The 27,897-nt window shown below is 40.8% G+C and overlaps 2 protein-coding genes across 3 annotated transcripts in view; both read left to right on the forward strand.

The window, feature by feature from the left end:
* The window catches only part of tbk1 (TANK-binding kinase 1), a 36,851-nt gene extending 26,029 nt beyond the window's left edge, over positions 1-10,822 (forward strand). For both annotated transcript variants that reach the window (XM_085769420.1, XM_085769421.1), the window contains exons 16-21: positions 940-979; positions 3,559-3,660; positions 3,778-3,874; positions 5,699-5,799; positions 7,608-7,679; positions 10,341-10,822. In XM_085769420.1, the coding sequence (XP_085625546.1) occupies positions 940-979; positions 3,559-3,660; positions 3,778-3,874; positions 5,699-5,799; positions 7,608-7,679; positions 10,341-10,380 (452 nt within the window). In that variant the 3' untranslated portion in view covers positions 10,381-10,822. The remainder of the gene's footprint in view (positions 1-939; positions 980-3,558; positions 3,661-3,777; positions 3,875-5,698; positions 5,800-7,607; positions 7,680-10,340) is intronic.
* Positions 10,823-13,674: 2,852 nt separating this feature from the next.
* Positions 13,675-22,495, forward strand: gpr19 (G protein-coupled receptor 19). Its single transcript, XM_085769278.1, has 4 exons — positions 13,675-13,711; positions 18,533-18,891; positions 20,354-20,563; positions 21,654-22,495. Exons 2-4 carry the CDS (start codon positions 18,562-18,564, stop codon positions 22,410-22,412), a joined length of 1,299 nt encoding a protein of 432 aa, XP_085625404.1. The 5' UTR covers positions 13,675-13,711; positions 18,533-18,561; the 3' UTR covers positions 22,413-22,495.
* Positions 22,496-27,897: the final 5,402 nt, after the last annotated feature.

The raw sequence follows: 27,897 nt of genomic DNA on the forward strand, positions 1-27,897 counted from the left end.
ATGTCCGGTCAGCCCTCTTCTTTTTGTCATTTCCCTGGAACCCCTGGCCTGTGCAATTCGCGCTTGTTCAGACATACATGGTGTTAATTTATTTGATTATGATTATAAACTGGGCTTGTACGCTGATGATATTCTACTGACATTGTGCAGACCAAGGTCTTCCTTACCTGCTGTTTTAAACTTGGTTAATACTTTTGGTGGTTTTTCAGGGTACAAAATAAATTGGAAAAAAAGTGAGGTGATACCTCTTAATTCTAACACATTCAAGTCTGATCTTGGGGATGTACCGTTTTTGTGGCAGTTAAAAGGAATGAAATATTTAGGAATTACTATTAAAGCCCCAGTTACAGAGATATTTAGTTTGAATGGCCCATCTGTCCTGCGTACAGTAAAAGATGACCTTGAGAGATGGTCCAGCTTACCACTGTCTTTATGGGGCAGGGCTGAACTTTTGAAAATGAATGTTTTGCCTAGACTTACATATATAATCTCTTACATCCCTCTTAAATTCCCTGATTCTTGGTTTATAGAGTTTCTCTTTTGCTGCCTGTGCTTTACTATTAGCTATGCAACACAAGTGCATCACAGTGCACAGTGTGTTTTAGTGTCTAACGAGGTGAAAAGTGCTTAAGGTTCTGACAAAAGGGTTCAGTTTAATAAATGAGTTCAGGCACTGAGCGTTTGGTTCTGACAGTATGATTCAGTGTTTTACAACTGAGGAAAACTGTTATACAGACTCTTGTCCTGTTGACTTTTCTGTCACTGAGTAAATAACTTAGAGTTCTCAGCTTTCATGCAGAAGAAAACCAGTTTCCAATTGGACTGGCACCTTTAGATGAACTTCAGTCGTCCAGTTAGAGACGGATTAAAGACATAATTATTTTTATTCCTCTGTCGTGTGAACGTCCTGACTGTCTCTCCTCGTTCCTCCTGGTTCAGGTCTTCCCTACAACGAGGAGCAGATCCACAAGTTTGACAAGTGAGTCGACGGATCAGAGGATTTCACTGTTTCTACTGGACTTTTATTCTTTCTTTTATACACACAACATACACATACACATTTCACATATATACATAAGAAACACCGACCCCTAATAATGAACAAACCACAGAAAAACATCTGACAGACATTTAACAGACAACACAGACAGACGTCACCATGTCTCTACTCAGATTCCATTCAATGCTTCAATACCTTGAGTAGCTACAACCGCAAAGTAAATGAATAAAAATAAATAGATCAGGGATGTCACGATTACTTGTTTTCACAATTAATCGCAGTATTAAACGCCACAATTAATTGATCGTACAGATTCCTATATACTGTCACTATGTCTGAAGCGTATCAGCAGATGTGGCGCCAAAGTAAAGGAAAATGTAAGAAATACTGGTCCATTTACCTAACATAACATACGATTGGTAGGAATTTAAATGTTAGCCAGTAATTTGTTAAACTTTTGGTTTATTTCACTTCCCCTGGAGGATTAATAATTGGTTAATGGTTATATATTAATAGCAGAGACTTCAAATATTTAGTATAAATAATTAGTATTGTAATTATATTTTACACATTCATTGATGTAAATGAATTAATGCAGAATAATCGTGATAATCGTAATACCGTGATTATTTCTCCGACAATAATCGTACAAAGAAAATCTATAATCGTGACATCCCTAGTCTGAAGCGTATCAGCAGATGTGGCGCCAAAGTAAAGGAAAATGCACAGATACTGGTCCATTTATCTAACGTAAAACTGAATTGGTGAGAATTTAAATGTTAGCGTGTGATTAAAATAAACATTTGGTGAAGATGACAATGACTTAAATATTTCAAACACTTCCTCCGGGGGGATTGATAACTGGTCCTATATTATATTAAGACATTAGTAATGTCATTATATTTTGACTATATTTGATTTTACACATTCATGGTGTTGTGAAATGTATTGATGCATAATAATCGTGATAATACCGTGATTATTTCTCTGACAATAATCGTACCAAGAAAATCTATAATCGTGACATCGCTAAAATGGATCATATAATAAGCATCGACTGTCTGAAGTAGTTTAGTTCAGTGTGTTTATTTCGGTCTCATAAAAACAAATACAATAGGCAAATATAAAGGTATAAATACAAAACAAAACAAATCAGAACAAAAACACAACAAGCAAAACAATTTACTTTGACCGAAAAGGTGTAAGAGGCTGAAGCATCAGCTTATTTTGCCTTTACCCTTCTTAAATTAACATTTTCTGTTCACTCAATTTAAACATTTTTTACAGAGCAACAACAAAAAGAAAAGAAACAAAACCCTGCATATTCTACATACAGCAGTTTATAAGCACACTGGTATTTATAAATCAGTTTTATATTTATTAATAATATTATTTTTAAATAACTTTTTGAATCTATTAACTGTGTTGCACAGTTTGATTTCTAATTCTAGATTATTCCATTGATTGACTCCTGTAATTGATTAATACATCTCTGTTTCACATTTGTTCGTACTTTTGCTTTTGTAAACACATGAGTCCCTCTTAGTTCATATCTACTGGTTCGGGTCTGAAACATCCTCTGGAAGCAGATTATTATTATTTACTTTATACATAATTTGAGCAGTTTTATAGTCCACAAGATCATTAAATTTCAAGATCTGTAGGTTTATGAAAAATTTGTTTGTTGAGTCTCGATAATCGGCCCTGTTGATTATCCTTATTGCTCTGTTTTGTAATATGAAAATTGGTTTTGTAATTGTTTTATACGCATGCCCCCAGACCTCTATGCAATAAGTCAGTGGTTCCCAAACCTTTTGTGGCCAAGGCACACCAAAGGACAAGTAAAAATCTCAAGGCACACCTATTGTTCAAAATAGCCTTCATAACACGTGTTATCACTTATATCATGTAAAATATCTGTAAATGTGCATAATTATTTAATAATGCCAAATAAAATGTGACAAAGAAAACTAGGCTACATTACTCACAAAATCATATTTATTAACGAAATATTTCAAAGATTAATTTGAAACTTTATCAAATTAGGCTTCATCAAAGCAGCAATACAACCATTTAAACCACACAGGTCACAATAACCGTCCATGGTCCTACAGATTGATCAGCATTGAAACATATTGTGCGAAATATGGGGTTCTCTCTGAGGATTTTTTTTTTAAGAATTGTTTTTAGGTATAGAGTTTGCCTCTGTATTATGAAATGAGCGCATACAAAGTACTGATAGTAAATTAAAAATAATTATTTTTTTGTGTAGTTGTATATTGCAATAATAATGTATGGTTGTCACAAAATCCCACGGCACACCTGGACTTGCCTCACGGCACACCAGTGTGCCGCGGCACACCGTTTGGGAACCACTGCAATAAGTAATAGTAACTGCGACCATGCACTTCAGCTACTCTATGCCAACTTTTATTCTGAAATCCTGACTTCCTGTGTGTGTGTGTGTGTCTCTGTGTGTGTGTGTGTGTCTCTGTGTGTGTGTGTGTCTCTGTGTGTGTGTGTGTGCGTGTGCGTGTGCGTGTGCGTGTGCGAGGCAGACAGAAGCTGGTCCTTCACGCCAGTAAAGCTCGCTCTCTGTTCACCGAGGAATGCGCCATGAAGTATCGTCTGTTCATCTCCAAGAGCGAAGAGTGGATGAGGTGAAGCCTTCATCATCTTCTTCATCATCTTCTTCATCTTCTTCAGACTGCTGTTGCTAGGCGACGGTGTGACCAGTGTGTGTGTGTGTGTGTGTGTGTGTGTGTGTGTGTGTGCAGGAAGGTGCACCACGTGAGGAAGCAGCTGCTCAACCTGTCGGCTCAGCTCATCAGCATCGAGAAGGACGTCACCATGTTGATGGAGCGAGCCATCAAGGTTACCCACAATCCTCTCTTTCTAACTTTATTGTCAATTCAAACACTTACAAAGGCTCAATAGGAATGTATATTGCATTCTTTTTTTTTTTTCTTACAAGGCATTGATTTCCATAAATCGTCACCCTATTAAACTACACCCTAAAAGTCATTTTTTCAAGTTTTTGGGAAAACACAAAAAACTTCACCAAATTCAGAGCATATGATATTTATTAATCGTTACAATCAAAAAGGCCTTGACAGTGGATGACTGTTGACATACATAGAACGTTGTGTGTTAATCATGTGACATTAAAGAATAAAGTGACTTAGGCCATTTTCCAAACATTTTCGGGTGACTTAGGCAACTTTAAACCTGGCTTAAACTGCCCTAACATTCCATAGTACAAACTCAAAACTGAAATTACCCTGAGTTAAATTAAATTGCCTAAGTCAGACATTTTATCCTAAAAAATCTAAACATTTTGACTTAGGCCAAGAATAAAATGGCCTAAGTCACCCTCTTGACATAGGCCATTGTCTTATAGGGCATAAAAAGCATGATCCTCTCAACTAAGGATTAAGATTTTTTTTACGAGAGGTGGCCAGCATTATCAGGAGATGATTGAGGCCAAAAACTAATTTTCGTCAAAAAATGACATAGGCCATTATTTTAATAGGGCGACAAAATAAAAGTTACAAGGCTTATACAGAATTTAAAAAAATATATATATACAGTATATAAGAAATAAAAGAATAAAATAAAAAGTAAACACAAATCCAAGGCACTTTAACTCAACTTAAGCAGTTTCCACCATTTTCATTAATTTTCTCGTGTTCATGTGCTGATAATGTTAAAGAACTGAAGTGTTTGTTTAGCTCAGTGGTTCTCAAAGTGGGGTCTGGACCCCCCCACTGTTTCTCAAATTTTTACCACCTTTTTCTAGAATTTTTAAAACCTTTGTTCGAGAAATTCTTTTACAACTTTTCTCTAGAAATTATATGATGTTTTTTTCCAGAAATGTTAAAAAACGTTTTCCAAAAATGTCTTCAAAATCTTTCGGAAAATTCACGCCATTGGCCCTAATTTAAATGTACATTGACTAAGAAAGTAACGTTCTTCTGTCTCGTAACTAATATTTATATATATCTCTCTCTGGTGTTTGTTTCAACATTTTGACAAATGTGGGTCCGTGGTCTAGTTTGTGTTAGTTTCGGGTCCTTGATGTAAAACTGGTTTAGCTCATTGTTAAACCAGTGTTGAGGGAGATTTATTCTTCCATTTGCAGAAGTGAATATGGTATTTGCCCAGAATTATAACTATATTTATCCGATAGGCGTGTGACGAGATTAAACTCAACGATATTTCTCGTCACGTTAAAAATCTGTCTCGTGAGATTTTTTTTTTTTTGCCACTACTTAAAAAAAATCCTAGAGGAAGCACTGCAAATAACATTGTTTGCACTTAAAAAAAATAAAGGAATATTTAATTGTAGGCTATTCATTTTTTTCACACATTAAAACTTTTATAAGTTTTAGTTTTAGTTTCAATTTGTGGAAGAAGACATTTATTTAAAGCTCATGCTGACATCACGCATGTAAAGAGTTATAATAAAACATTTCCAAATGCACGTGCAGCTCGGTTAAATAAAAGTCTGTTGGTCCAGTCAGAGATTTAGTCGTTGTAGTTTTATTAAAATCTCGTCTCGTTCTCGTGAGCTGAGTGTATCATCACACCCCTATTATCAGATTTAACATTTTTTGGGGACGTTACCTGTTGAATAGAAGAATTAGTTCTTTATTAAAGGGTGTTACAGATGTTTTCATGTTTTCATGTTGTGTCCAGCTGCAGGAACATCTGCCTCAGAAGGTTCTTCCTCTGGTGTCCAGTGGGATGAAGCCTCAGGCCTACCTGAGCCAGAACACGCTGGTGGAGATGACGCTGGGGTCAGTCTCTTTTACTTATTCATTTATTTATTTATTTATTTATTTAAGGAGGACAATGCACATTAATGAACATAATAAATGTAAAGGTGCCAGTGTTTCAGGCTGTAGTCCTCCTGGTGAGGTGGTAAAAGCTGTTAAAATAAACACAAGGACATGACAACATGATTCATAAAACAGGAAAAACACACACATAAACCAACAGACATAAAAACTACAGAGAGAGACAATTAACATGACAGTAGGGATGTCCCGATTATACATTTTCTTGGTACAATATGAATGTGTAAAATCAAATATAGTCAAAATATAACTACATTACTCATTGTTTACACAAAATATTTCAAGTATCTATTAATATATGACCAATTATTAATCCCCAGGGGAAGTGTTTGAAATATTCAGGTCATAAATTGTCATCTAGACCAAATGTTTGCGTTTATTTTAATCGTTTTTTGTTTTGTTTTGCTTTTTTTTTTCCAATTAAAAATGACACACTAACATTTAAATTCCTACTAATTCACTGTTACGTTAGTTAAATGGACCAGAATCTGAGCATTTACCTTTAGTTTTGCGCCACATCTGCCGATAAGGTTCCAACATCAAATTTTTGTGAAAGTGACGGTATTTAGGAATCTTTACGATTAAATAATTGTGGCGTTTAATACCGCGATTAATTGTGAAAACAAGTAATCGTGACATCCCTACATGACACTATTATAAAACAAAAACAGAAACAAGGAGTAAAGTGCAATTTAGTAGATTTAGGTGAGATGGACTGTTTATGATGGATAAAATGGATGAAGATGCAACAATGCAAAGACCAGAACAGAGTTTCTTAATGAAGTTGTGCTATTAACACAACAAAACCACATATAATACAGTGTAATAAAGTGCTACAGTGCTCAATAAAAAACTGTCAGGGATGGATGGATGAGATGGAGGTGCAGCAACACAAGAACCAGAGTCTGTGATGAGGATTTATTATAAAAACACACAGTTTATAGACTAGATACAACGTGTCACAGATGTGCAGGAGAAACCAAACTAACCCCAGAGGGCTCTGGTCTGCTAGAGACAAACACTTAACATAAAAATAATGGGAAAACATTAAAGGGATAGTTCAATATTTGGTCAAATTGGCCCATTACCTTAATCCCTATAGTCATAGCAGTAGGTTCGTTACCTTTAATTGTCGGTGCATATTGTTGTAAAGTAAAGAAGCAGTTGAGCTTGTTCTTGTAAATACTCGTCCAAATAATACTACAGTCTGAAATGAGAGGATAAATCTCCAGTACTTTTAGTTTGATAATGGTCACTTTACATCACAATGTTCTTATAGAATAGAATGGAATAGAATAGAATAGAATAGAATAGAATAAAACTTTATTAATCCCCCATGCACACCTGCAGTAGTAGTATTTATATTATTTATACTTACAGTATATTTATATCATTGTCACTTACGTTGCAATATTTTTACACCATACAGTAGTCACTTTACATATCAGTACTTTTATATCAGGCTATATCCTCAGTACTTGTTTTGCACATTGCCTGGTTGAAGGTTGATTTGTTTTATTGTTTTATTGTTTTATTGTTTTATTGTGTCTATATTTTCTGACTGTTGAGCTGTGTTGTGTTTGTCTTTTTGTTTTTTGTTTTTTAGCCCTCTCTACTTTCTTTCTTTCTTTTTTAACTTGGCCGATGTAGCAACTAAAATTCCTCATTGTGGGATGAATAAAGTTCTTCTAATCTAATCTAAATGAGTGTAATATGACTGATGATGATGGGTCTGTGTTGGTCTCCAGGATGAAGAAGCTGAAGGAGGAGATGGAGGGTGTGGTCAAGGAGCTGGCAGAGAACAACCACTTCCTGGAGAGGTCAGAGGTCACGGGGTTCAGTCTCTCTAGTGGAGATGTGTTGTGTTGATGTTGAAGCTGAAGCTCATCTCAGAACAACGTCTGCAGAGCTGCTCAACAGGAGCTGTCCTCCACCAACCAGCTTCTCTCTGAACGCTCCGTAACCACGTCTCTAAAACCCCTTTCCCACTGGTCAAAAAACCTGTTTAAACCCGCTAACAATCGTCTTTTGGTGGCAGTGTGAAATAGGGCTGGGTAAAAATATCGATTCAGCAATGCATTGCAATTCTTTTCTCTGCAATTCAATATCGATTCAGCAATCTTCTGAATCGATTCAAGCCCCTGGCCAGTGGGGGCGCTGCGAGCAACACCCTCGTGTGATTCGCGCTGTACGGACGGGGGCCGCACTAGACCAAACCATAACAATATGGGAGTGAGTAGCAGCAGCAGCAGCGTTAAGCCAGCACCTTCAAACCTGAAAGCAGACGTGTGGATTCATTTTGTATTTATAGGCGCCGATTCCGTGGGTGCTCCGGTGCTCAAGCAATTGCAATTGTGTGCGGGGGTAGAAACTATCGGTTGAGACCAAAAAACGTAATGGTACCAGGCTTTGATCATGTTTATTGAGGACGTAAAGTCAGCGATTTTAACATGGGGGTCTATGAAGAATTCTGCTTTCTGGTACCAGCCACCAGAGGAATTCGAGGGGATTGCAGTTTGTTGAACGCGGAAGTGAGCTTCACTTCTCAGACCGACAACTGCCCCCTTGTGATAAGCACACGTTGTTATTGATATTGTAGCGTCAGACCCGACGACAAGTCAACCACATAACACAAACTTATCTGACAGCTGCTCTCACTTCTTCCCCTGCTCCTCCTCACTCACTCACCTACACACAGACAGGACTCTGTCTTCCTCACACTCACCCCAGCCCCTCAGTTTCTCATCCCACCTGCCCGTACCATACACATTGACAGTCAGTCAGAAATCACAGAACTTAAACATCATAACAAGAACATTACTGCGGGGTCGCTACAATATTTTCAGTTGTGCAGTCAACTATTATTAATAATATTGTTTTGTATTGTTTTATTACTCAAAATGTTATGAGTTATTTTCCAAGAGGAAAGTATCACATAGCCTAATTTAAATTTAGCTGCACTGTAGTTCAGTGTTAAAGCAGTGTCATATTTTGTTATGCTATGAGTTATACTATGGCTGTTCATAAGGCATGAAACTAAACAAATAATTATTAAAAAAAAAAAAATCTGGTACTCTTATTTGTGTATTTCTGCTTGATACTGAATCGATATCGAAGCATTTCAATCAATATCGAATCGAATCGATATCGAATCGAATCGTGACCTAATGAATCGAAATCGAATCGAATCGTGAGATTCTCAACAATACCCAGCCCTAGTGTGAACGGCACCGAGCCGTGTCGACGCGGGTCAAACGTCTCGACAAGCGACAGGTTAAAATCGCCTTCAATCGGCTCGGCTCCGATCGGCTTGCAGTGGGAACGCCAGACCCGCGTCAACCCGCTAATTTTTTATTTTTATTTTTATTTTTTATTGTGAAACACAAGACAAACAACATAACGGACATACAGCAATGGATACACAAGATGTGCGTGTGTAGTTCGAGGACGATGTGGCCAAAGCTTCAAGAATCAATGAAACAAAACAAATACAACTCACAGAATCAAATATATATATAAACAGGGTTCTTACGGATCCTTAAAAAGTCTTAAAAGGCATTGAATTCATTCATCTAAAAACAAGGCCTTAATTGGCATTAAAATGTCTTAAATCAATTTCTCAAAAGTCTTAAAAATGTTAACACTTGGTTAGTGGTATTTTATGGTTGTAATTAGTCTCAAATCTCAAAATAATTGTTAACATTTCGACATAGAGAAGTTAGTGGCGGCTGTCAACGCTAAATCTCCCGAGTCAGTGTTTTTTTTTTTTTTCCAGACTTTTTATGCATTTATTTTGAAAGGACAGCTGGAAAGAGACATTTATTTTGAAAGGACAGCTGGAAAGAGACACAATCCAATGTTCATGTAGCAGTCACTTTACCTTGGATCACATAGGAAAGTGGGTCAAATTGTCCCTATAACCCTATGTAATAGATTTATTATGAAGTCGGTCTTAAATTTCATTTCAAGTGGCTTTAAAAAAGTCTTTAAAACAGGGTTCCTACGCATGTATGGAAAGTATGAAAAAGTTTGGAATTTGTTTTTATAAATTTCCAGGTCTGGAAAAGTATGGAAAATAGAAACTATTGTATGGAAATATATTTATCTTAATACTTATCTGGGTTTGGTCTCATCTGAAGTTATTTGGGTTCATTATTTTGTATGTGCTATTATACCTATAGCTACAATCTCCAGGAAATGACTTGGTTACATAATGGCATACACGTTCAGAAACAAATGATTAATTGCATGCTTTTTTTGTATTATGCACATCTATTTCCTCAAATATCACAAATAATTTGATTTTTTTTAACCGAGAAGTCTGGAAATTAGGGTCTGGAAAAAGTATGGAATCTGGAAATTTCAAATGTGTAGGAACCCTGTTAAAAGTCTTAAATTTAACTTGGCTTAAGCTGTAGGAACCCTGTATACAAATAAAATGAAAATATAAAGTATATTTACTCTCTCCCCCCCCCCCCCAGGTTTGGGACCCTGACCCTGGAGGGGGGTCTGAGGGGCTGAAGGTCTGAGGGGCTGAAGTCTCCGCTGCTCCGCTGTGTTTGTACAGACGCTGTGTAAATACTGAGGTGTGATGAACTCAACGACGTCACTCAGCTTTAACTCCTCCTCCCACCTGGTCGCCACGACGACCACGATCCATCCCACCGGTCCCACTGACTCCTCCTCCTCTTCCTCCTCCTCCTCCTCCACCGGGTGTTTGGTCGTCAGTCCGAGGCCTTGATGAGGAAGTTATTTATCAGTCAGTAATATCAGTAATATTATCAATATTTGTCCCCAGATCGATGAGAAACGACAGATTTATTTACTTTTAAAGGGATAAAAACGTAAAATGTATAAAAGAAAACATCAGTTCTGTGTTTGTTCACCGATAATGAATCAATAACTGATCAGTTTTTAATGAGTTAAAACTCCCTCAGACTCGTTAACTGATTTAAAAACAAGCGTATGGAGCTACGTTTCCCTCTTTATTATTCAATTAAAAAAAAAAAAAAAGTTGATTTAAACAAAAAATATATTTTCAATCAAAACAAACTTCACTTCAATCAAAAAAAAGTGTTTGATCCCTTTTTTCTTTGATTGAAAAGGTTTTTTTTTTGTGATTAAAGTGAGTTATTATTTGATTGAAAATATATTTTTTGTTTAAAGCAGAAGTAAGCGATATATTTGTGTTAATCTAAGTCTTAAATAGTTGTATCTTCCGACAGCAATCACTTCTATAGAGTGTTTGGTCTGAAACACGGGTCTGTCAGTCACTCTGCTCTGCTCTGAGCCCAGGAGAAAACTTTCCTTGTATCCTACAACCTTTATCCAATGAGGAGAGAGAACGGCATAAAGGGGCAGTCCTCTCTGTGTGTGCAGCCAAGGGATGCGCCTGAATGTGGTGACGTAGGGACGAGGACCAATAGATCCATGACGAGGGCGGGGGCTGCTAACTCCATCGGCTGACAGGAAGTTAGACAAAACCACCGGATCGCTGACTTCTGCTTTTTTTTGATTGAATAATAAAGACACAAATACCCATAATATGGCCCAAATACAAAAAAGACTAATGACTTTAATCCAAAAATATATATTTTCAAGCAAGTAATAACTCACCGCAATCAAAAAAAAAACCTTTTCAATCAAATAAAAAAAGTGTTCGAATACATTTTTCATTTTTTTTTGCATTCGAGCTCTTTTTTTTCTTTGATTGAAATGTTTTTTTTGTTTTGTTTTGTTTTTTTTTAGTATATTTTTTTCCTTTTTTATTTGATAGCACATAGTGAGATAGAGACAGGAAAGGGGGAGGCAGGGAGAGGGGGAATGACATGCAGGAAAGGTCCGCCCGGCGCGGGATTCGAACCGGGGACGCCTGCGTTGAGGACTGCAGCCTCTACATGGGGCGGCCGCTCTAACCACTGCGCCACGCACCGCCCCTGAAATGTTTTTTTTTAATTAAAGTGAAGTAAATTGAATAATAAAGACACAAATGTACAGTAGCTCCATACGAGGGACTCGTTAACGTCTCCATGACGACGTGTGTTTAATTAATTAAAGGTCAGATCGAGGCCCGTTTCAGTGTTTTGAGTTAATTAACGTTGATTAAAGGACCGACTTTATTTATTGTTCTGTTTTAGTACCAATCAATAATCAATATATCAGCTCTTCTTCTTCTTTACGTCGTCATAGCAACAAGCATCTTCCTCTTCAGATGGTGAAGTTTTTTTGTTCATGTTTCGTTTTGTTTTGTCAATAATCAGCATCAAAACGCCCCGACTGTTTGGAAAACTGTAAATAAATAAACAAATAAACAAACAAACAAACATTGTGTATCTGTGTGGTTCCACCTTAAAAACACAAACAAACATTAATCAATGTTAATTAAAGGGATAGTTCACGCAAAAAATTCAAATTTGAAATTGAAGTGAAATTTCAATTTTGGGTGAACTATCCCTTTAATTATAATTTGATCAGAAATAATAAAACCACTGATTTGTTTCTGTTATTGATTTATTGATTCACATTGACGTCATCATGATTAATCACAGTAACGACTTCCTTTTAACGTCTTTAATCTTTAGATAAGAAACACACACACACTCTCCTCCTCCTCCTCCTCCCTCCCTCCCATCCATCCCATCCATCCATCAGCACCATTGTTGGTTTCCCATGGCAACCAACCGGCCTGTTGGAAAATCACCCGTCTCCTCAGCTGTGGTTGCCACGGCGACGCGCTGCTGCTGCGACATCATCAGCCCCGTCAGCATCAGAGCAGGAGGAGAGAGAGACACACACACACACACACCTCACTTCTTTTTTTAACTTCTTTTTTTAATATATATATATTTAATTTATTTATTTATTTATTTTTTTACTTATTTATTCTATATTATTACTAATTAATTAACTATATGTATTTGTATCGCTGCCCCAATGCTTTGGCAATATTGTACATCACAGTCGTGCCAATAAAGTTTATTGAAATTGAAATTGAATTGAATTGAGAGAGAAACATCTAATAAGTGTTTTATATCATAATTTAATTATATTACATTATCACATTACATCATTAATATATCATTAATATTCTATAGGCTGCACATCTTCCTCCTGCTGCCTCCTCTTCATCACTCTGACAGGTGTCATGGCCGCTCGGACTTCCTCCTCCTCCTCTTCTTCTCCCTCAGTTTCAATTTCAATAAGCTTTATTGGCACGACTGTGATGTACAATATTGATATACAAAGCATTATGGGAAAACAAATACATTTATACATAGTTAATTAATTAGTAATAATATAGAATAAATAAGTTAAAAAATATATATATATAGAAAAAAAAACTTCTTCTCCCTCCCTCCTTCCTTCTCTCCCTCCTCCCTCCTCTTCTTCCTCACTCCTCTCCCTCCCTCCCTTTTCTCCCCCCTCCCCTTCCTTCTCTCCCTCCCTCCCTCCTCTTCTCCCTCCTCCCCCTCCCTCACTCCTCTCCCCTTCCTCCCCTCCCCTCCTCCCTCCCTCCCTTCTCTCCCTCCTCCTCCTCTCCCTTTTCTTCCTCCCTCCTCTTCTTCCTCTTCTCCCTCCCTCCTCCTCTTCCTCCTCCCCCTCCTCCTCTTCTTCTCCCCTCCTCTTCTTCTCCCTCCCTCCCTCCTTCCTTCTCTTTCTCCCCCCTCCCTCCCTCCTTCTCTCCCTCCCTCCCTCCTCTCCCCTCCCCTCCCTCCCTCCTTCCTTCTCTTTCTCCCCCCTCCTCTCCCTCCCTCCCTCCTCTTCCTCCTCCCTCCCTCCCTCCTCCTCTGAATCACGGTATCCCTCCATCATCATGAAGCAGCGGCGGCTTCTCGTCGCTTCTTCTCCGCCGGTGAGTTTCCGTCTAAAAACGGCGCCGTTTCCCCCCAAAAGACTCTCGGTCTGGGTCCGAATCCCGGACCCAGACCTAGACCAGGTCCTGGTCCAGGTCTAGGTCCGGTTCGATCCGGATCAGCAGGTTTGTGGTCCAGTTTCCCGTCGCAGGCCGGATCAGGATGCAGCTGCTTCTGTTTCTATCTGGTTGATCAGGGATCGATGATGATGACGTCATGAAAGGGTTAATTTATCAGTGATCATTAATAATAATAATAATAATCATCTGCAGCAGCTCGGTGTGTGTGTGTGTGTGTGTGTTGTTTTTGCTGCTGTTGTTGTTGTTGTTGTGCAGCATCAACAACAACACAACAACGGTGTAGGCTATCGACAGACAGTGACGTCACGGTGACGTCGATCGGATCGATTGAACGTTTTAATTTCCTGATTAATTTAATTTAAAAAAAAAACCCACCAAATAATCACGAAGCCTCGACAACAACAAACTGAAACTGTGTGGTGATTGGCTGCTGCGTGTGACGTCATTTACCTGGGTAGCGCGTCACACCGGTGGATGACTGAAACAGCTGATCGTTAACAACACGGATCAATGAGTCTCATCAATAATTTATAGTTGATCAAAGTTCAGATTTTAACAAACAAAACGATAAATTGATGAAATCATCGATTAAATATAAATGTTTAAAGATTGAATGAACTATTCTCTATTCTATTAAACTGATCGATCGATCACAAGATTTAGATTTCTAACTTTAAACTGTAGGTGAAGTCAGGTAAAATGGGCCACTTTTTGGTAAACGATTAATAAGACCATCAAAAACGCTATGCATGAAATCCATTGATATTTTTAAAAATCGACATATAGGCTAGGTCTCTTAAATGTTTCTGTGTGAAAAATAAATTAAAAAGTATAATTATTTTGGAATTATGAGAGTTAAAGTATCGGGATATTCCCTCTCGAGGTACGATGAAGGTTCAGGTAAATTGGGCCAAGAGAGAACAACACAGTCATTTTAGCAGAAATCATTTAAATTTTAATAATTAATTGACACTACTACTAAACTACAACACTAAACTTAAAGGGATAGTTCAACATTTTGGCAAATTGGCCCATTGCCATAATCGCTATAGTCATAGCAGTAGGTTCATTACCTTTAATTGTAGGTGTAAGCTATTTTCAGTACGGCGGAGCGCAGCAGCTGGCTGCTCAGAGCTACGCTATGGAGGCTAAGGGAATTTCTTGGTTTCCCTCATTAAACTCATCAAATTCAACACCCCAAAACTCCACAGCGCTTTTGTAGACAAGTTGTGACCTGCACAACCACCACGCTATGAGATAATGACGGAACGATACGAAACGGAGCCGTTTTCGAGGTAAATACAGGGTAAATACGGAGTCTGCTTGCTGAAAAACTGTCCCTGAACGCAACGCGCATCAGCGGTTTTGTATGAATTTACCTCGAAAACGGCTCCGTTTCGTATCGTTCCGTCATTATCTCATAGCGTGGTGGTTGTGCAGCTCACAACTTGTCTACAAAAGCGCTGTGGAGTTTTGGGATGTTGAATTTGATGAGTTTAATGAGGGAAACCAAGAAATTCCATTAGCCTCCATAGCATAGCTCTGAGCAGCCAGCTGCTGCGCTCCGCCGTACTGAAAATAGCTTACACCGACAATTAAAGGTAATGAACCTACTGCTATGACTATAGCGATTATGGCAATGGGCCAATTTGCCAAAATGTTGAACTATCCCTTTAACATTAACAGTGAATACATAAGAGGTTGAAGGTCTTAATTAATCCTTTTGATGAAAAAGTTGTAGCTATAACCTTTAAACTCTGATTATAGAATAAAATAGAATAAAACTTTATTAACCCTTTGCAGGAAATCAGTGAGTCAAAGCAGCTCCAGTAGAATAAAAACACAGACTCTAGCGATGATAATGATAATAAAGGATGTGTTATTGATCGGTGATCGAAGTCGTTATATATGATGATGATATGAAGTCGCTGCTCAGAGGAAACTCGGTCCCTCAGGAGTTCCTCTGAGCGTTAACGAGCTCGAGGCCTCGGGGGGCGGAGCCTCAGGGGGCGGAGCCTCAGGGGACCGAACCATGTGACTCGTTAATGAAATTAACCCCGAGCAGCCTGGGAACCGTGACGTCACGTCACTGTGTTGGTGTGAAGACGAGTCGATGACTGGTGATAGGTGAGACTCGTCCTCGTTAGCTGAGACTTTATTCATTAGAGATGTTTTAAAGGAATAGTTCACCAAAAAAATGAAATTCATCAGTCATTGTTGCCTCCCCCTCATGCTGATGAATACTCCGGAGTAAGATAAGATTAGATAAGATTACACTTTATTGTCAGATCACTCTGAAATTTGTCTTGCGTCCCATGACGTCCGAGGTTTCACACAAATAATAACAAAATACCAAAAACAGACATTTACAAAAAAGCATAAATGTTACCCTCAAACATTGTTGTAGTTTGCCACTTGTTTACATAGAGGCTTGTTTATGCCGTTTCGTGCAGCGGCTGTCGTCCGTCTGCCGTCTGCCCAATTTCACGGGAATGCAGCATGAAAAATACGATTGGGTTGCTTGAGATATACAACCACAACGCTAGATGGGAGGAATTCCTACACAATGGACCTTTAAGGTGGAATGATAATAATCATCTGAGACTTAAAGTAATAGTTCACAAAAAAATGAAATTCATCAGTTGTTGTTGCCTCCCCCTCATGCTGATGTTTTTTATTCCTCAAAGTCATCTGGAGACCCGGGAGGCCGGTTCGTAGTCCAACCAAAACTTTATATGAGAGTAATAGGGCCCGACACAAAAACATCCATAAAACTACACAACAGCCCTTTAATATTCCTCCACACTGCTCGTCCACTGCAATCCAAGTGTCCTGAAGGGAGATAGTCCAGAGTTTACTGGAAACTACCTCCTTTAGGACATTTTTACAGCCTAAACAGTCCAAACTCCGGACTATCTCCCTTATATATTATATATATTTATCTAAAATGGGCCCATTAACAAGTGTGGGTAGCGTAGATTCATCCACATTAATATCAGACTTTTTTATTGTCACGGAATTTTTCGTTTTGCCGATGGAGAAACTCCTCGTTGTCCCTTTAATAAAAAGCTCAAATATGTCAAATTACTCAATCCCCCAAACCTCCTGTTGATCTGAAACTAACTCTGGTTTTCAGTTTTCTTCCTCACCTGGACAGATTAACGTCCAATAGGATTTTATAAAAAGACCTGAAAGTAACCAGTACTTTTCAGCCTTCCTAGGAATTAACTCCAGTAAAAGTACTAATATTTGTCTTGGAAATGTATTCAAGTAAGAGTAATAAGTACCAAAGAAATCTAATACTCAAGTAAAGTACAAATCCTCTGGATATGTACTTAAGTACAGTACTCAAGTAAATTTACTCCGTTACTGTCCACCACTGGTGATGAGACATTTTGAGTCAAGTAACTGAGAGTTTTATGGTGCCTTCATGTGCTATGGTAATTATGGTAAATACCAAAAGACGAGGTGAAAAGTTTCACATGAACACCCTCTCATGTGTTCATATTTTCCACTGGGAAACTCGTAGAATGTTTTGATGCCCGAGCTGCCGAGATGAAAATAACCTCTGACCTTTTCAACATGGCGGCGAGCAATTAATGCAAGATTTGTTAATGGTAAACAAGGCAAGCCTTTAGAAAACAGTTAGCAGCTATTCACCTTATGTATGCCTGCATGTACAGTAAAAAAAAACTCTTTCAAAAAGCTAGCCAAATAGCCAGTGCTACATCTCCATGAATATTAAAGCAGAAGTAAGCGATCCGGTGGTTTTGGCTAATGCTGCGTTCCAGGCAGGCTTTTGAAACCGTAAATTACAGCTTCAAGTCACAACTTACGACTTTGTAGCGTTCCAGGCAACCCACTCGTGTTTCTCCGACCTGTTTTACCTGTGAAAGTCACTATAACGGCCACTCGTAACTTCTGACCCGTGAACTCGTACCAGATCGAACTGGTACGAGTTCACAGGTCGAAAAAACACCAGTTACGAGTTGCCTTGAACGCACCATAACGTCTTGTCAGCAGATGGAGTTAGCAGCCCCCGCCCTCGTCATGGATCTATTGGTCCTCGTCCCTACGTCACCACATTCAGGCGCATCCCTTGGCTGCACACACAGAGAGGACTGCCCCTTTATGCCGTTCTCTCTCCTCATTGGATAAAGGTTGTAGGATACAAGGAAAGTTTTCTCCTGGGCTCAGAGCAGAGCAGAGTGACTGACAGACCCGTGTTTCAGACCAAACACTCTATAGAAGTGATTGCTGTCGGAAGATACAACTATTTAAGACTTAGATTAACACACACATTCACCTGACTTCTGCTTTAGCTCAGTCATGTTGGAACTCAGATATCCGCTGGAGAAAATATTTTTTCATGGAGCGTTTATTGAGTCACTGAGTTATTAAAGTTAAACAGGTAGCTAACCGTTAGCCCGGCTAATCTATGATAACCATGACTAATTACAAAAATGTGCACACAGAAATAGTAATGTTTGTCCAATCATTGGTTTTATAAACTTTACAAACATCAGATTAGTCTAAACGGTGATATAGTGACATGAAAAATTAGATAAATATAGTGAAACTCTCGTCTGTCACTATTGTTCTCATGCTGGTTTTCTACCAGGAAGAAGTGTAAACAACAAGGCGAACGTTCTAAATAACTACACTATTATTTAGTGGTGAAACGTTTTGATAGTTTTTATTACTGTCAGTATCAGTAACGACGTTGTGTTTCCTCCCCAGCTCGTCCCCCCCGGCGCCGCAGCGTAGCGATGGTTTACGCCCAGCAGTCGAACACCGTTGGAGTCGCCCCCTCCCTCCTCTCTCCGTGCTACTTCTATTACATGTCCTTCAACTTCTCCCAGAGGGAAAACTCCACTGAGGCCCCGCCCCCCACCGCCACGGCCACGCCCCCCACCGCCGCGCCCAACGCCACCGCCACCACCGCCGCCGCCGCCTCCTATGAGCTGACTGCGGGCGAAGTCGCCGCGCTGGGATTGGTGTTCGCGCTGCTGTGGCTGGTCTCCATCCTGGGCAATGCTCTGGTCTGTCTGGTCATCCACCGCAGCCGCCGCACGCAGTCCACCACCAACTACTTCGTGGTGAGTTGTGGTGGAAATTTCCTTTAAAGGGATTTTTTCCGTGTCTTGCCTCACTCCCGAGTCCATGACCAGCAGATAGACACCATCCTTTCCACTGTGCGTGCAGTAACCATGGAGATAGAGCCGTATCGCCGTAATTAGCTTAGCTCAAACGCTGGAAGTGTATAGGTAGTGTTAACCTGCCTCCACCTAAAGTCGCTAATTAGCTTAGCTCAAACGCTGGAAGTGTATGGGTAGTGTTAGCCTGCCTCCACCTAAAGTCGCTAATTAGCTTAGCTCAAACACTGGAAGTGTATGGGTAGTGTTAGCCTGCCTCCACCTAAAGACGCTAATTAGCTTAGCTCAAACACTGGAAGTGTATGGGTAGTGTTAGCCTGCCTCCTACCCGAGCTGAAATCAGCAGTCAGAAGCTGATTTCATTTTAGCTCTAAAGTTCTAAACTCTGTAAATATATCACTTTATCCACATTTCAAACATGTTTAGGTGAGAAAGTAGCCGTTTAGATCAGCAGTGTGTCGTTAATTTGTCTAAATACCAGCTGTTTAATATTTTGTTGGGACGAATTTGGCGCTACTCAAGCTAGCCGTTGTGACCAACGCACTTCCGGTTACTTTCACAAAATAAAACACCCGCTGCCCTTTACATACAGAAAACCATGACGATAGAATTTGTGCTTTTACTTTGAAACAGGAAGCTAACCTACCCTCGATGTAGCTAGCTTGAACCAAAATAAAGCGTCTTTGCTTGAACCCTCCGTTTTGACCGATCTGGTCCCGTTAGCGGCATTTGACCGCTCAAGATGCCTTACCGGAGAGTTTTGTCAGCTCTGAGACGAAGATCGGCCCGCCGGTTTCCGTTTATAGTTGCTGAAGAGTTTCTCTGATGACTTTAGGTGGAGGCAGGCTAACACTACCCATACACTTCCAGTGTTTGAGCTAAGCTAATTAGCAACTTTAGGTAGGAGGCAGGCTAACACTACCTATACACTTCCAGCATTTGAGCTAAGCTAATTAGCGACTTTAGGTGGAGGCAGGCTAACACTACCCATACACTTCCAGCGTTTGAGCTAAGCTAATTAGCGACTTTAGATGGAGGCAGGCTAACACTACCCATACACTTCCAGTGTTTGAGCTAAGCTAATTAGCGACTTTAGATGGAGGCAGGCTAACACTACCCATACACTTCCAGTGTTTGAGCTAAGCTAATTACGGCGATACGGCTCTATCTCCCTTGTTACTGCACACACAGTTGAAAGGATGGTGTCTATCTGCTGGTCATGGACTCAGGAGTAAGGCAAGACATGTAAAAAAATGTTGGCGTATCCCCTTAAGCGTAATCATCACAAAATAACACAGCAGAACAGGTGCAACTTGCACTTTCTCCGAAGTTCACCTAAAGTTCATACGTCTTGAAAGTTCAGTCGAGGGTTGTAGGTAAATAAACATCATCGTTTCCGTTGCAGGTGTCGATGGCGTGCGCCGACCTGCTGCTGAGCGTGGGCGGCGCTCCCTTCGTGCTGCTGCAGGTGGCGTGGGGCGGCTGGCCGCTGGGCGCCGCCGCCTGCAGGGCCGTGCGCTTCCTGCAGCACCTGTGTCCCGGCGTGCAGGTGTGCGTGCTGCTGTCCATCGCCGTCGACCGCTTCTACACCATCGTGCATCCGCTCAGCTTCAAGGTGTTTTATCCCTGTATACTGTTGAATTTGTCTTGTTACTGTGTTCAGGGTTCCTACAGCTTAAGCCAAGTTAAATTTAAGACTTTTAAAGACTTTTTTAAAGCCACTTGAAACAAAATTTAATACCGAATTCATAATAAACACAAATGCAGAAACCCCCCCCCACAAAAAAAAAAACCACCACATCAATTACATAGGGTTACAGGGACAATTTTAGCCAGTTTCCTATGTGATCCAAGGTAAAGTGACTGCTACATGAACATTGGATTGTGTCTCTTTCCAGCTGTCCTTTCAAAATAAATGTCTCTTTCCAGCTGTCCTTTCAAAATAAATGCATAAAAAGTCCGAAAAACAAAACAAAACAACCACTGACTCTGGAGCTGGTGGCGGTGAGAAATTTAGCGTTGACGGCCGCCACTAACTTCTCTATGTCAGAATGTTACCAATTATTTTGAGATTTGAGACTAATTACAACCATAAAATACCACTTACCATGTGTTAACATTTTTAAGACTTTTGAAAAATTGATTTAAGACATTTGAATGCCAATTAAGGCCTTTTTAGATTAATGAATTCAATGCCTTTTAAGACTTTTTAAGGATCCGTAAGAACCCTGTGTTTTGTATTTTTGTGACCTGCCAAGGGACTACAGATGCAAATTAGCTTAAAGCTACAATCTGGTATAGTGCATCAAATGGCAACATTTATGTTTTAACTGTACACTGTCCCTTTTAAATAAATTAAAATTGAATTGAATTGAAGGCTAAAATACAGTGTTTCATTTAGATACTTGAAAATATCAGAGAGTGAAGTTTAAAATGGCACCTATAATTACTGTCAAGGAAATAATACCATATTCCAGACAATTGGTACCCTGAATGTGCATGCCACTGTTACTATAGTGCTTATTATGATCCAGAAAACACTTTCGGCACACCTTGATTTCCATCTACCGTCCCTGAGCCAGGCATATTTGGGGAGTAATTCTTCCATCAGCTTACTCAAACCATCTTGCTCTGCCAGAAAGTCCAAAAGCTCCATTTGAGCGAGATTCATTGAGATTAATTTCCATTTTTCACAATCAATAAAGGTGTCGCGGGAGAAGGCCAAGAAGATGATCGTGGCGTCGTGGCTGTCGGCCGCCGCCTTCGTCTCGCCGTGCCTCTTCCTCTACGGGTCGGGTGGCGACCACGGCGACTGTGACTTCTTCCTCCCGGCCGGCAGCTGGGGCGGCGTGGCCTTCGCCGCGGTCCACTTCCTGCTGGGCTTCGCGGTGCCGGCGGCGCTGGTGGCGGCGTTCTACCGGCGCGTGGTCCGCCACATCTGGAGGATCGGCGCCGACGGCCACGCGGTGCGGCGCACCACCAACATCGTCCCGCGGACTAAAGTCAAGACCATCAAGATGTTCCTCATGCTGAACTCCGTCTTCTTCCTCACGTGGACGCCGTTCTTCGCCGCGCAGCTGTGGCGGCCCGGCGGCGGCGGCGGCGGCGGCGAGGCGGCGGACGGGCCCGACCGGCGGCGCTCGCTGCTCTTCTTCGCCGCCGTGGCCTTCGTGTCCTTCAGCTCGGCGGCGTCCAAGCCGACGCTCTACTCCGTCTACAACGCCAACTTCCGGCGCGGCATGCGGGAGACCTTCTGCATGTCGTCCATGAAGTGTTACCGTAGCAACGCCTACACCATCACGGCGAGCTCGCGCATGGCCAAGAGGAACTACGTGGGCGTGGTGGACGTCCCCGCCAAGACGGTCGCCAAGGACGCCGCCGTCTACGAGGCGTTCGACCGCGACGCCAAGGAGAAGAAGGTGGCGTGGCTGACCAGCGCCAACCCGCCCAACACCTTCGTCTAGAAACTCTGAACGATAAAAAAACTTTATTCAACTCACAGAAACAGAATGTGTTCAGTTTGTACAAAGGGCTTCTTCTTCTTCTTCTTCTTCTTCTTCTTCTTCTTCGTGTCCCGGCCGGCGGCCATCTTGGAAGTTCTCAGCTCGCCAGTTTTCTACTTCAGATTTGAACTCTAGTTTCTTTCTGTGCCGTGTTTTGACTATAACGTCCGGCTGCAGCCTGTAGGACACGGCCAGACGGCCAGGTGCTGTCACGTGACCTCGTCCCTCCACTTGCCACGCCCACAAACTGCCATTGGTTGGGTTTAGGCAATGAAGAAAGGAGTTGGTTAAGTTCAGTAAAAAGACGCGGTAGAGGCTAGACAGGCCAGATAGAGAGAGAGAGTCCAGTAGGAAACTTGGAATATAAATTTAAAAACTAAATTTTTTCGGAATGTGAAACCAGCGGGGATCGAACATGGATTCACCACACCACAGGCGAAAATGCAAACCGCTTCACTATGGCACCAAAATACACTTAAACTGTCAGTTTGTTCGTATTTTAGGTTACTAGCCAATCAGAGGGGGGAAAGGTGGGACTTTCCCGGACCTATCCTACGAAAACCCCCCCCCGAAGAATTACGATGGCAAGTTAAGTCGTCAAAATGTACCGGAACGTTTACTAAAGTTCAAATAATAATAATGTTCAATCAATAAATATTCAGTCCTACAGGCTGCAGCCAGACATTACTCTGTTTTGATGTGACTGCGTCGCCATGAACGCATCAGAGTCTGTGTTTTGTTTTGGTAGCTTGTTGGCTAGCTTGTTGGCTATAGCTTGTTGGCTAGCTGACCGTAGCGTGTCAGTGCAGCGCTGCAGTGGTCGATGCATGTGGTAGAAGCTAAGCTAAGCTAACGCCGGTAGCCGTTCGTCAACACCGACATCATCTGCTTCGCTACATTGAGTCTCGTGGTGAGTTGGCGAGCTAACGAAGCGCTAACGAGGCGCTAACGGGACGGTTTGTCCTGGTTTTAACAAAACTTATCAAACTGACGACAGATTGTTGATGAAAAACCTCCAGATAAAACACTGGAGAGGAAACCGTCTGCAGGGACACGGGCGCTGCGCCGCCATTGGTCCAATCCAAACAGGAAGTCGCAACAGGAAGTCGGTCTTTTTCATGTGTCTTGTTACTTATTCGGTGCTACAATTGGATTTAAGGATAAATGTCTTACTAATCCTTTAGCCAAATTCTTTATTCACAAAACCAAATATCTAAAAACTCCACCCATCTTCACATACTTTTTAAATGAATTCCATCTCCATATTAAGTCCCTAAAATGTATTAAGTCCAAACCAAACATGCCAAAGACCTCTACTCAATGTTCAAAAATGATCTGACTAATGTAGCGTAACAATTGTTTAATCCTGGATGATTTAATGTATGTTTTTATTTTTTCTCTTCCCTTCTATTTGATATGAGTTTGTTTTGTTTTTTACTCACTTATCTTAACTTTTGTTATTCTTAATTCTTATCTTTGAAACATGATTTGGTCGTTTTGGCTAATGCTGCGTTCGAGGCAGGCTTTTGAAATCGTAAATTACAGCTTCAAGTCACGACTTACGACTTTGTAGCGTTCCAGGCAACCCACTCGTGTTTCTCCGACCTGTTTTACCTGTGAAAGTCACTATAACGGCCACTCGTAACTTCTGACCCGTGAACTCGTACCAGATCGAACTGGTACGACTTCACAGGTCGGAAAAACACCAGTTACGAGTTGCCCTGAACACACCATAACGTCTTGTCAGCAGATGGAGTTAGCAGCCCCCGCCCTCGTCATGGATCTATTGGTCCTCGTCCCTACGTCACCACATTCAGGCGCATCCCTTGGCTGCACACACAGAGAGGACTGCCCCTTTATGCCGTTCTCTCTCCTCATTGGATAAAGGTTGTAGGATACAAGGAAAGTTTTCTCCTGGGCTCAGAGCAGAGCAGAGTGACTGACAGACCCGTGTTTCAGACCAAACACTCTATAGAAGTGATTGCTGTCGGAAGATACAACTATTTAAGACTTAGATTAACACAAAAATATCACTTACTTCTGCTTTAACTATAAATCATGCAGTTACGGTAAATATGTAACTGCAAAATAAAAAATATATATAGAAAATGAAACATATGGAGCGGTGAATGGTGAATAATCTACACGAAAGAAGGCCAACTTCTGGTTGTGGCTTCTGGTACGGACCTATGTCGGCCATCTTCCCTGCAGACGGTTAAATCCTCTCTGGTCCTGTTGGAGGTTTCACACCTGCAGAGTTCTGGTTCTGGTTCTGGTTCTGGTTCTGGTTCTGGTTGCTCAACCCAATGCTGATGTGATTTAAATGAATGTAGTAATATCTCCAGTCTGGTCGGACCGGTGAGTCCAGACCAGACTAGACTGGAGGACTCAGAGTCACAGATCAACTCTGAGGTTTCACTTTCACTTCACCACAACAACAAACTTTGGTCTTTTTCTACTTTTTTTCAAGATTTTTTGAGGTTTGTGTTCTTGTCAAACTCACTGCAGCACCAGATGTCGTCAATGAACCCGAGATAGAACAACAAATGTCCTAAATCAGCCACCATACTTTAAACTTTGGGATAGTTCAGCCAAAATTCAAATTTCTCAACTCATTATCTACTACTCCCCCCTCATGTGGACTAAGGGCTGGGAGAAGTTTCAGAGTCCTCCGTGGCTTCTCTGAGTTACAGGGGGTCTCGCTGAGCAGTGCATGTCCATATGACGGTTGAGAACGGAGTACAGGATGACATTTTCTCGGGATTCAATTTATTTTGAATCACGTGATCGGGACGTGACGGGAAAAAATGTAAACGGGAGTGAACGGGACCAGGAGTCAAAGCGCAACATTCAAAGAAGCACAAGCCAGGCAGTAGCTACGGATGGTGCGCTCAAAACGGTCCACAAGTTCAGTGTGTGGACCGATGCAGCTACACTTCACCCTCAGTGATCACTGCCGTGGCTACGTAGCAGAGTATAACCTGTGTAAATCAACATACCGATAGGCAATTAAACGTTTTCCGCCAGTCAGAGGAGTGAGCTGATGCGGCGGCGGCGTAATCTCCACCTCGCATTAAACAGGTGATGCTAACAAGCAAAAAATAAAGAAAGAAAAAGAGAGAGAGGGAGAGAGAAAGGACGAGGAGGGCGTTCATTATCGCTAATTGTTATCATTCAGCCTGCAGTGTGCTGAGGGGGGGGGGGGGGATCTGTGTCTGTCAACACAATCGTTTATGACGACTGTGTTCTAAAATAGAAAAAAACGGGAACAGGACAGGTTCGGGAGTGATTTATTCGGGATTTGAACGGGACAGGATTTTTTTTTAACTTTGTCACGGGACCGGGATGGGACGGGAATTATTTTGCGGGACGGGACGGGATTGAAAAAACACTCCCGTGTCAGCCTCTAGAACGGAGCTCACTTTTCTTCGTCCAAAAAGACACACCAAAAAACATCCAAATACCTCCATGCTGCTCGTCTGTAATGTCCCTCTTGTATTGAAGCCCCGACATGAGAAATTGTGTCCGACAAAGCAGTGAACTGAGACACTGGGAGCTTCCGCTACAAACAAGCTTAAAATATAGACTTCTTTAATTATTTTCGGAACAATTTCGCATGTCGGGGCTTCAATACCAGAGGGACATTACATACGAGCAGCATGGAGGTATCTGGATGTTTTTTGGTGTGTCTTTTTGTTACGAAGACAGTTGGTATCCATTAGCAACCGTCATATGGACATGCACTGCTGTATCTCAACCCAGGTGTCTGGGCTGTTCTTCTATGTTAAGAAGGTCACTGAATAGTTCAAGTCTATTTCTGCCATCCCTGAACTAAGTAAGTCTAAAAGATCTTAGTTATTAGAACGTCTCTGGTTATATGGTAAGTTTCACTGGGCGCTATTCAAAAATTGAATTGAGTATAAAGTATGAAATTGAGTATCATGTTATTATACCTCTGAATACTTCAACCCAGGCATCTGGGCTGTTCTTCTATGTTAAGAAGGTCACTGAGTGGTTTTAATAATCTATATCTATACCATCACTGAACTAAGACTGATTCCAGATTTCTTAACAACAGAATTGATTCTTAAAATGTTTATATTTTAAATGATTGATTAACTTTTAATTCCACCAATATTTAAAGTAAAGTTATTTTTAAATGGAGTCAGATTAAACGAGTATTTACTTTTTAACTTTATTTTGAAAACCTCATCTTAACACCGGAAAGACAAGACGCGTATTGGGGAGATATTGTTTAATATTGATGAATATTTCCTCCCCTACAGGAGCCCCGCTGTAACTCAGAGAAGCCACGGAGGAAAATTTGAATTTTGGGGTGAACTATCCCTTTAACTTGTTTGAATCAGCTTAATTGAAATTAAGATCAATTAAGTGAAACAGCTGATGACATCATCTCTGCTTTAACCTGCTTGTACAAAACACTTCAACATTTTGTGATGAAACTTTTTGTGAAACATCTTTGAGACTTTCTGTCAGAGTTAAAGGTCCAGTCCGTGCTTTATACTTCTGTTTAAACTCTCTCTCACACACACACACACACACACACATGTGGTTCTGATGTTTTGAAGCTTGTGTGTAGACGATGTGTGTTTCTCTGTTGTACAAATAAATTATTTATTTATTTTATCATTTTAATTAAATATATTTAGTAAAAGCAGCAAAAAACACAACCGGCCTCAGTTTGTTCATGTTTCTGTTCAATAATCAATAATCAATCATGATGTCGTTGACTGTGTTTCCTCCTCAGTGGGATGTTATTGATCGCTGTCGTGAACATTTAAAGGTGCAGTGTGTGAAATGAGGGGAAAACAGTGACATCTAGTATTCTGTATCTATCATTTATCTATTAAAGGGATAGTTCAACATTTAGTCAAACTGGCCCATTGCCATAACCCCTATAGTCATAGCAGTAGGTTCGTTACCTTTAATTGTCGGTGCAAGCTGCTCAGAGCTACGCTACGGAGGCTCATTATGGGATTTCTTGGTTTCCCTCATCAAATACAAAATCCCAAAACTCCACAACGCTCTGGTGGACAAGTTGTGAGCTGCACATTCACCACGCTATGAGATAATAACACAACGTTACCACACAGAGTTGTTGTAGAGGGAAATACAGAGACTGTTGATGAAAAACTGTCCGTGAAGGCAACGTGCATCAGTGGTTTTGCATGAATTTCCCTCTAAAACAACTCTGTGTGGTAACGTTGTGTTATTATCTCATAGCGTGGTGAATGTGCAGCTCACAACTTGTCCACCAGAGCGTTGTGGAGTTGTTGGATTGTGTATTTGATGAGTTTGATGATGAGGGAAACCAAGAAATCCCATAATGAGCCTCCGTAGCGTAGCTCTGAGCAGCTCACGGCTCTGCTCCGCCGTTCTAAAAACAGCTTGCACCGACAATTAAAGGTAACGAACCTACTGCTAT

This window comes from Trachurus japonicus, chromosome 23 (genome assembly GCF_045865225.1).
Source record: "Trachurus japonicus isolate A0001 chromosome 23, Traja_1.0".
Lineage (NCBI taxonomy): Eukaryota > Metazoa > Chordata > Actinopteri > Carangiformes > Carangidae > Trachurus > Trachurus japonicus.

What these genes read in the sequence shown, in the direction of transcription:
- gpr19 (XM_085769278.1), top strand. Translation starts at nt 18,562, where the DNA reads ATGGTTTACGCCCAGCAGTCGAACACCGTTGGAGTCGCCCCCTCCCTC. An exon ending in CCACCACCAACTACTTCGTG is followed by an intron (nt 18,892 to 20,353) that starts GTGAGTTGTGGT and finishes TTTCCGTTGCAG; the next exon opens with GTGTCGATGGCGTGCGCCGA. An exon ending in TGCATCCGCTCAGCTTCAAG is followed by an intron (nt 20,564 to 21,653) that starts GTGTTTTATCCC and finishes CAATCAATAAAG; the next exon opens with GTGTCGCGGGAGAAGGCCAA.